Source organism: Oryzias melastigma, linkage group LG2 (assembly GCF_002922805.2).
Source record: "Oryzias melastigma strain HK-1 linkage group LG2, ASM292280v2, whole genome shotgun sequence".
Lineage (NCBI taxonomy): Eukaryota > Metazoa > Chordata > Actinopteri > Beloniformes > Adrianichthyidae > Oryzias > Oryzias melastigma.
In genome coordinates, this window is record NC_050513.1 from 1,021,725 (window position 1) to 1,031,671 (window position 9,947).

Consider the following 9,947-nt stretch of genomic DNA (forward strand, 5'->3'; position numbering starts at 1 on the left):
CTTCTGCTCCAGCAAATGACCTCATTTCACCATCTCCATGACACCAACTCCTGATGGCCAAGTGGGCGTGTTCAGATTTGTTCGTCTTCGCCCAAAACAGCGAGTGCCATCTCCTAACACTCGCAGAAGTTAGGACAACCTTCCTGTCGGAGTATGACTCCAATCTGTGGGTTTGCATGCAGCTAATGAGACATGAAATTGGCTTGACTGTGCCGGCACTTTAGGATCCACCAATCAGCCCCCTCCGGTCGGCGGTAATGTGGTAGCTTTAGTATTTACAGTGTCACGCGGGGCCGCTGCTTTATGTTGTTGATCTGAGTCGCTGGAAAACTCCCCAGGAGTTTGATAAAAGTCCTAAATGGATTTTTCACGGTGACTTTGCATAGTTTTCAAACTGGTGGCGTTTGAAAGCGGAAGACTCTAAAACTTCACACTGAAGGTAACCAACAATTTTTAATAAAGTCAGCTTTACTTTGAATGGCTGAAAAATAAAGCACAAAAGTATTTTTTACTCTTGTTTAAAAGAGAAAGTATGAATGGTCAATCCCCCCTAAAGAATACCTTCATTAAAACTACTGTTTTCTAAAGCCCACATTGGGGGATCCAGTATTTGGCCCTTTCCTGAATACCTTCACGATAAAATGTCTGGTTCAAAAACCTAAACTTTTAAATGACAGGTTTGCTTCAGAAGAGAACTGCCAAACTTTCCTGACCTTATGTCAAAAAGTTATAGCACCCCGACTCACGGTGCTACTGATCAGATAACCTTCACCCAAGAGTTTGACAAAACGTCCATGAATGAGTTCTACCACACTAAAGGACTTCTCAGCTTTTCAGTTTTTGGATCCAAACCTGACTTTGACTAGACCAAACCAGAACCTTTACTGTGTTCTTATTGGTTTATTAGAGGTAAACATTTGGAGTTTTTGTTCTTCTATAGAACTCTTTTTTGTTTTTCCTCTTTCTGTAGATATTCTGCTTCGCTTGGAACGAATGAACAAAAACTCCTGAACTCTGGTGAGAACCAAACATTGGTTTGCAGGAAAATGGGGATCACTTTTGTTTGAGTTGAATCCAGTTCAAATGAACAGAAAACACAGAGCAGAGGACACTGGACATGTGATACGGTGATCCAACACATTCTGATTCCAAAATCGTCACATTTTGACGCATGGCGAAGGACCTCTCAACCAAGGACTTTTTGACGTCTTGGACGTCCCCTACTCTTTGTTTTTAGACATACTGGCTGTTCCAATTAAATCAAGGCTCCCTAACCTTCACCTGAACGCGGTACTGGACACTGATCAGTACCGGTCCCAAGTCCCGAGGTTTGGTCCGCGTCCAGTACCACGTTCAGAAACCCAACATGGGAATCTTCTCCACATTCTCAAGTCAGGCAGTTTCGGACAGCTTTGAATATCAAATGTAGCTAAATTATTCTTAGATTCAGCTAAAAAAAGTGTTTGAAAACATATTTCTAATCAAAATGTTGCAACAATCTGAGGTTCTGTCGCAGTTTAGTACAAATGTTTGAGCTTCTGAGTAAAATATCAGCATCGAAGACAAAAAAACAACTTCAGTAATCAAAAACAATGAGAAAAAATACAGAAATATCATTGTTGTGTGTTTGATATTCATTCTGCGTGTCTGTATTGCATTGAGGCGTTCCAAAACGGCCTTCGCTTCAATCCCAAGATGCTGATGGATGTTTATCAGCGCGAGCCCACTCGTGGGTTTATCTGGCGCCGCAGTCCAGATTTTTCCTCCAGCAGCATCAACAGTTGAAGGAGCTGCGTGTGTTTATGTTTGGGTGAAATTCTGCAGACCGCCGCGGCGCGCTGTGGATGTTTGCTGTTTCCCTGATAAAACATCTGAGCCTTCCTCCCGGCGGGCTGGTCTGCCCTTGTAGAAGGGAATCTTCCCTTCAGCCGCCGGCGCCGCTGGGTGTGTGGAGGTGCGGCTGATGTTTGTGCACGTCTTCATATTGACCGGATCAGCACTAACGCCGACAGACGCGCTCCTGCTGCTCAGCACAGTGTCCTGAAGCCTGAACGGCTTCTGTCTGTAAAGGAGGTTATTTATTCAGAAACGGAGCAGAACTCTCACCTTATAACGGCCAGAGCCGCCATCTTGAATCTTCCAAACAAATCTCCTTCAGCATTTACAACATCGTGATTTCGATCTATCACCTCCTGATTCCTCGAGCATCATTGGGATTCTACTTGGGGACAAAATAATAGTCTTAAAGTTTGTATATTTTGAATGGCGTTAGCGTTGCTGGCTAGCAAAAGTGTTGTTCCCCTGTTGCTCTGACATTTTTTACCATAATATTATGAAAACTTGACATATGAATCATTGGCTCAAGCTGAACAAAACAAAAATACATATGATATGACTATATAAGGAATGTGGGCGTGGTTTACAAAAAAACTCTGTTGTCAAGGAAATCCAAAAATGTACTTTTGTCGATTCTTCTAAAAAATACACAGATTTGTTTGTCACCGTCAGGGGAGCAAAAAATAAAATTGTTGCTATGGAAATAAAACCAAAAGAAAGCCGCCATTTTGAAAAATATTTGTTTTGTCATTAGCAATTTTGATCAGAAGGCCGTTTAGTCAGTGAGGGCGGGTCAAAAGGGGACAACAAGGGCGGGGCTTTAATTTCTGCGGTTTTAGCAGCAAAAAAAAAGGTTTTAAAGTCATTTTAATGTTTTTTTTTTCTTACATTTTTTGCACCAAAAAGTAAAGCAAGCGCTCATGTTTAGTATTTTACAACCAATAAGGCCAGGTGGCCCCATATGGTGTAAAAGTGGGCAGAAAATGTGAACCCCGATTGGGTTTGTCTGCAGTTTTTTGTGGTGGCCCCCCTGTGTTTGCCCACATTTACGTAAGTGGGGACTCAGTAGGTTAGCTCGCTATGCTGGCCAGCCGCTTGGTGGACAGCGTAGTGGGCTAGTGAGCTCCACTGTAGCGAGCTAACAAGCTCTGCTGTCCATCAGGCAACTGGCTAGCATGGCGAGCTAACCTACTGAGTCCCCACTTTAGCTAATGTGGGCAAACAGAGGTGGGGCCACATTGTCTGCTCTCTTTTAAACCGTATGGGTCCACTTGGCCGTGCTGGCTGGGTACCTCTTCCTCCTGTGTTTGCCGAATTCAAAAAGTAGCATCAAGATGAACACACAGAGTATTATGGTCTGTTTGTACTTTCATGAAGACCTGCTGATGTTTTACAGCAAACAAACCCGAATCATCTTCAGGAATAGAAGCAGGTTTTCATCTGCTTCATTTGTTGCTTGTTACCCAGATTTCATTCAAAGATTTTGTAATAAATACAAAGTGAATGCAGATAAAGCCAGAGGTCCTCATTGATTTCCTTTATTACACCTGTATGGTTTTCTAAAGGTCACACTAACCTCCCAGGATCTGTCAAAGGCTTCCTTCTTTAATTAAGAGGCTCTTTATTAGTGTCGCTGCCATAAAAGAAAACATCCAAATACATCGATTTAAGTTTTTTTCCTTGTTTTTTCATCAAACATCACGTCTCCTTTCCCCGTCATTTTCCCTCTGAATTATTAGATTGTTGTTTCATTTTGATGGCATTAACATGATGCTGCGATGGCCGTCTGTCAGATGGTTCAGAGAAACTCTGGAGGATTCTCAGAACAACCAGAGAACACAGAGGTGTGGAAACGGCGTGTTTTCCTCCTCTAATGAACCACAGGGACAGAGGAGGATGTCTGCTCGGAGAACAACTGAGAGCGACGCACACAGCAGTAATGAGCAGCTTCAGTCGCTGTCTCCATTAGACTAAAGAGTGTGGGGGGGGGGAGGCTGGTGGTGTGAGGCTGACAGGTAAATCCTTCACCTTCCTCATTTAAGGTAACTTCATTTTTTCCTCCATATCAATGTGTAGCAAACATCTGCATGAGAACTGGAGGAGTCCTTGTTTTCATCGGTGTCCATCCGTCTGTCCAAGTGTGCACGAGTGTTTACCATCAGAAGATCACACCTCAACGTGAAGTCACTCCTGGTTTCTAACACTGTTCCTTCAATATCGTGACATGTCTGTGTGGATTCTCAGTTTCTACACCCAGCTGCTGGCTTTTGGTCGTTGATGTTGGTATTTTAAACAAGTTCAAAATCTTAGCAAAAGAATTCATCCGTTTGGTCCGCTTCAGTGTTTGGTTCTATCTCGAGGACAACAATGTTTGAAACCCCCAAAATTCTGAAATCTATAAACATTTTCTGCCAGTTCCAGCAGATGTGAGGAACCTTAAAGACTCATGCTGGGTTCACACCGGACACGGAAGCGCCGTGAAGGGGAGTGCGCGCGGAATCCGTTCACACCAGACGCGTATTTTCCTGCAACGGTCGACAGGCTCTTGTGCTCAGCTGTGGTTATTTAGAGCATCTGTCTGTTTATGTATGTGTGTCTCAGTGTCTATTTGTTTGTGTGTTGTTTGTGTGTTTACTGTATTTATATCTCCATAAGCTGTTAAGAAACAAAAATAAGATTGCATTTGTCTTTTATTGTGAAAAATTGTTTATATTTTCGAAATGTACTTGATTTTTTCGTGTCTTGGGGTAACTTTCTGCCAGGATTGACGCGGATAGTTCACGGCTTGGGTAATAAATAGAACAGACACTCAAATGATTGCTACACATTACAAGATGACCGCGGAGGACCATGGATGGCCGCAAACGACCGCAAAGGACCGTGGAGGGCCGTGGAGGGCCGCAAACGACCGCAAAGGACCGTGGAGGGCCGCAGAGGACCGTGAAGGACCGTGGAGGGCCGCAGAGGACCACGAAGGGCCGTGGAGGGCCGCAAAGGGCCACGAAAGCAGCCTCCCTTCCCCGTCACTTTGCAGGGCTTTTGCGTTCGATGTGAACCCGTCATTAAAAGACCGTGATCCTCCGCGTTTTACGTCTGATGTTAACTATACCACATGTTAACAATGGCGTCGAATGGAAATGGCCTCCGCGTCGCTTCACAGCGCTTTCGCAGCGCTTTCGCGTCCAGTGTGAATTTGGCCACGCCGGAGTACCTGGTATTCTGGGTTTGTAAATTTCCCATTAGATCATTCCTAAATCACAAGAGAAGAATCAAGTCTACGTCTGAAACTTTGAGTTCTTTAGCTGCCTGATAATCGGAAAACTAGAAACTCTGAAGACTTACAAATTGTTCAGATTGGACTAAGTGCCCCCCCCCCGGCGTTCCAAACAGGAAGTACCCTCTGACTCCAACAAGCCAAAATCCCTTAGACTTCTATTGTTACTCAGTCACTACTGGTCAGAATAAACATTCCTTCTCTGATCCCTTTTGTTCACAATACTTGTTTCTGTAGTTCAAGTTCTTCAAGTCATAAACTGACCAATCAGATGTCTCAATAAAGTAGGTCCCACATCCAACGTTCAAAACGTTTGATTGACCGATTTCAAGTGTGTGGACTTCCACAAGCTCATTCCTGATTGCTGAGAGTGGTTGCCATAGAAACATTGACTCAGTCGTCTGGCTCCAACATGGCGGTCTCTCATTAGGAACTGGCGACTGAATTTGCTTTTTTTGGTTGAAGCCAGAAGTCTCTGTGGGTGGTGTCACACTTCTTCAGTCCACTTATCATATACAGTCAATGTTTAGCGTGGATCTGATCAGCTGATGACTGAAGCAACCAAATCCATACAAGGAGCCTGGATTGATCAGACGTCCTTCCAACATTCGTTCAATGGTAAATGGTAAATGGCGTATACTTGTATAGCGCTTTCTACCCTCCTTCGAGGGCCCAAAGGGCTTCACAGTCACTGACCCATTCACCCATTCACACACACATTCATACACTGGTGGTGGCTCTGCTGCCGAACACTGGCGCCAACCTCCCACCAGAGGCAGTTCGGGGTTCAGTGTCTTGCCCAAGGACACTTCGACACATGGGCGGGCAAGGCGGGAGTCGAACCCGCTCACTTCTGAAATCAATAGCATGTAAGGGAATGGTTGTGCAGTGAGCTGTCGCATTTTATAAAACCCAATTTAACGAAAGCCATCTGTCAAGAATAGATGTTTGTGACCATTGAAGTCTAGAATCTCATCATCCAGAATGGCTCTGACGATTTGAACACTAAAAGAGGAGTAAAGTCTTCGTCTGCTCCAGGGAGAGTGGTTCCTAGTACAGGGTTACTAACAGCTGATATTTAGGGATCTGAACCTGTAGGTTTCACTCTGACATTTCCTATAAACGTTTTCTGTCTGCATTAGGACCAAATTCAATGGTTTGAATTGCAACTAAACTACTGTTAGTTTATTGATGGTCAAATGGAGAAGTCATTGAGTGCATCTCCATATCGGTCTAGGGCTGCCACGATTCGTCGACTAATCGACTATTAAAATAGTCGACAACTAATTTAATAGTCAGTTAGTCATTATATATGGAGTCAGAGTGTAGTAAAGTTGTACAATATTGTGACAGTTCAACACCAAAAAAAATTCACTTTTTTATATTTGAGTCAGTGGGACCAAAACTTTGTCTTTAGTGTAAAATAGTTCCTTATTTCAGATGCTAACCTCATTTAATTGTGTGATTGCTTAGTAATCATTCTCACTCTAGTGATTCTCTTGCTCCTTTCTGTACGTTTTTCAGCACGTAAAAACTCAATCACAACTTCTGCAATTACAGCAGTCTTGGTATCAAAATATTCAGTTTGCTCAGGACATAACTGCTTGTTTTTTTTGTATTTATAAACTTTTATAAAGTTTTTGAAATATTGATTAAAATATGCTCCATAGGAAATGAACAAGAATGTCTACAAATGTCAAAATCTTAGGAATTTTAGGCTATTTTGGAGTTTAGCTAGTATTTTAGCAACATGCTAACGTTTTTCGCTAATTTGTTACCTGCTGATTTTTTTATATATTAATTTAGAGTGTATCTTAATTTCAGCAACAGGCTAACTTTTGGACTAATTTAGTTTACTGAGGAATTTTAGGCTATTTTGGAGTTTAAGCAACAAGCTAGATATTTTGGCTAATTTGACATCCACCAAGTTTTTTTAGGCTAATTTGAAGTTTATATGATATTTAAGCAACACTCTAACTCTTTTTGTGAAATTGGCATGTATTAGGGATTTTAAAGCAATTATACTACAAAATCTTCAGTGACTACTTTCAGCAAAAATAATTCACGCTAGCATTATCACAGCTAATGCAACTTTCATAGTTTAATCTTATCTTAGTACCACAAACTAATGAAGGACAGAAGCTGCATGATTCCTTAAAAGTTTAATAAACTATCATCTTTATCATCTTTATTTTTAGTTTGTTTAAAGCTAGTGATGGTTTAGATGTGTACTTTACATCCAGATTTTGAATGACCTGATTAGTCGACTAATCGGTAAAAATAATCAGAGATTAGTCGACTATTAAAATACTGGTTTGAGGCAGCTCTGTCCCTGTCAGACGTCCACAAACCGATCTACTCTGCAGCCGTTCAGACCAGAGACAGGTCCCAACACCAGCCTGTCCTCTCTGCTGTGGGGCATTTGTGTGGCTCCTACCTTTAATATCCCGCCGCTTTTCCTCTTCAATTAAATCCTGCTTTATTAATCCCACTGGAGGCGACTCATTCAAGCGCCGAGAGGTCTGAAAGGTGATTATTGGTGGGCACTAAAGCAAGAGAGTGCCCATTCTGTGGAGAAACCATTAGTCCCACACTCTCTCACGGCGGTATTTCAGGCCTACTTTAGTCAGCATCAACTCGTTTGTGCTTCATGAAGAGCCGAAAAACATCAGCCTTCAATCTGTGTCTTTGTCGCGTGACTGTGAAAGCGAGTCCGCCAACGCCGTGTCCTCTGCTTCTTCTGTTGCTGCAGGAAGCTACCGCTGAAGGAAGAGAATGGAAAAGAGTCTCTCAAGCCCGATACCATTGAAATCAAGGTGCACGGCGACAACAGCCTCCACATAAAGCCGGACGACAGCAAGGCGTAAAGAAAAAAAACAGAGGGGGGGTCGGTCCTGCCGGTGCCACCAAAAGAACATTCGGATCACGAGACCAAAACCGAAGGAAGCTTTGACACTGGAGAAACGGACGTGTAAATACAAATTCTAGAGAGGAAATAGGAAGTGTTTACGTTGTTCTCATGGATTCAGTGGGAGGAGCTTATTGATGGATGATTGTACATTGTTTCTTTGCCTTTTATTCGTCTCAGTTCTGTCTGTTGAGGGTGAATTCTCCGGTTTTGTTTGTTTTCGCTCATATAAGATTCCGGTTGATGTCTGTAACCCCGCCCACCTCCCATAAACCCTTTAAGGAGCTCGAGGGGTAAGGGTTCCACGCCCGATGCAACAAACGTCTGCCTTCTACAGCCGGACTGAATGTGAGCGGCAGGTCGAGCAGCAGGAAAACAAACCTTCGTAGCATTCACGTCGTTGTCACGGCGCCGCCGGAGGTCGTCTGCGACGGCGCCACTCCTCCGTGTCGAATCTTTTTGTTGATTTTTTTCCAACACTTTCTGGCTCTTCTCTCTGATGTTGTGTGTTGTACATAGGTGGAAAAAAAAGAATATTTTACAGAGCTTTTATGTAAATATACTCTAAAGGATGTGTCTCTTTTCCTGATGCAAAACGGCTTTTATTTGTCAACATTTCTCAGACGGTTTTACCTTTTTTTTCTGTTGTTGTTTTTTTTCCCCCGTTGTGTTTTGGTCTAAAGTTCAGTGATGGTGTAAAATTGCTTTTCCACTCATTTGCTTTCCCTACCCCCCCCCCCCCCACACACATCTCATTGGAGGTAGTGTCACCGCGCCCCTCCGTTGTTTCCTCCTCCGTGCGCAGCAGCGTCCTTTCCCATCTCCTCATCTTTTTTTCTGTTGTTCATACGTTGATCGTGAACTCTGGGAAATGTAGTTTTAGCGTCGACGCCACTGGATGCATGGAGCTGCGAGGAGCCGCATCGTCATGTGTTGAATGTATCGTCATGTTTGCGGTTGCTTTCCTCATCTCGGCCCCCCATCACCCGCGACGAGTCTCCGGGGCAACGCCTACACGCGGGGTCTGGTCCTGCTGAGGTCGCTGAATGTCGGGTTCTTGCCTCTGTGCATGTGTTGCAACACCCCCTCCCCAGTAGAAGAAGGTCGGCCCCCCCGCCTGTAAATACGGGAACACAGTGCCTGGAGGCGAAACAAATTGTACATGTTTTCTTTTGTATTTGGATATAAGTCGATAAAGCCCCGCCCTCTTCCCTAAAGTCCTGTTTTTTTTCCTGTCGGGGGGGTAAAAACAAGTGTTTGAGCTCAGTGTACAGTATGTGTCCTCTCTGTCCCCCCCTCCCTTTGGACTGTCCCCCGCTGGATGTGCTTTGTGCAGGAGGTGGGATCTATTGATGTCTGTACGTACCTGTGGACTCTCGTGACTCCTCCCATTTGCCGCTGTAAATAAAAACATGTCCTGGTAGAAGCGAGTGACACGTCCTCTTTTTGTTTCAGTCCTCTCCTTCATCCAAACACGAGACTTTAATGGAATTTCCCTTCCATGTTAACCCCGCCTCCCCTTCCCCTCGATCCTTTTATTCTGGAAGTTTATTACACAGGAAGTTCCAGAAGTTCCGGTACATTCTGGCGCTCACAAAACGTACACAAACGTTTAAAGTTTAAACACATTATTCTTGTTTGGTAACACTTTATAACAAGATTCCTTAACAAGCTTTACTAAGAGATTAACAAACATTATTATGTTTAAAGGATGTTAGGAAGACATTTATTAGCACAATAAACCACATAAGGTTTATGAACATACTTAGTAAGATTCTTAACATCTAAAGTGAGGCTATCATCTACAGAGGATATTTTATTAAACTGCTTACAAGCTTCTATTATTGTTAACATCATATTGAGTTTTTTGCAGCACCTCATCTAAAGTGTAACTCAATTTTTTACTTGCAAGACATAAAATAAGACCAT

General features: G+C 43.2%; 1 protein-coding gene across 3 annotated transcripts in view; it reads left to right on the plus strand.

Moving 5' to 3' along the window:
• Positions 1–9,441, plus strand: part of LOC112160147 (neural cell adhesion molecule 2) — a 615,672-nt gene extending 606,231 nt beyond the window's left edge. For all 3 annotated transcript variants that reach the window (XM_024294538.2, XM_024294536.2, XM_024294537.2), the window contains one exon: positions 7,863–9,441. In XM_024294538.2, the coding sequence (XP_024150306.1) occupies positions 7,863–7,919 (57 nt within the window). In that variant the 3' untranslated portion in view covers positions 7,920–9,441. The remainder of the gene's footprint in view (positions 1–7,862) is intronic.
• Positions 9,442–9,947: the final 506 nt, after the last annotated feature.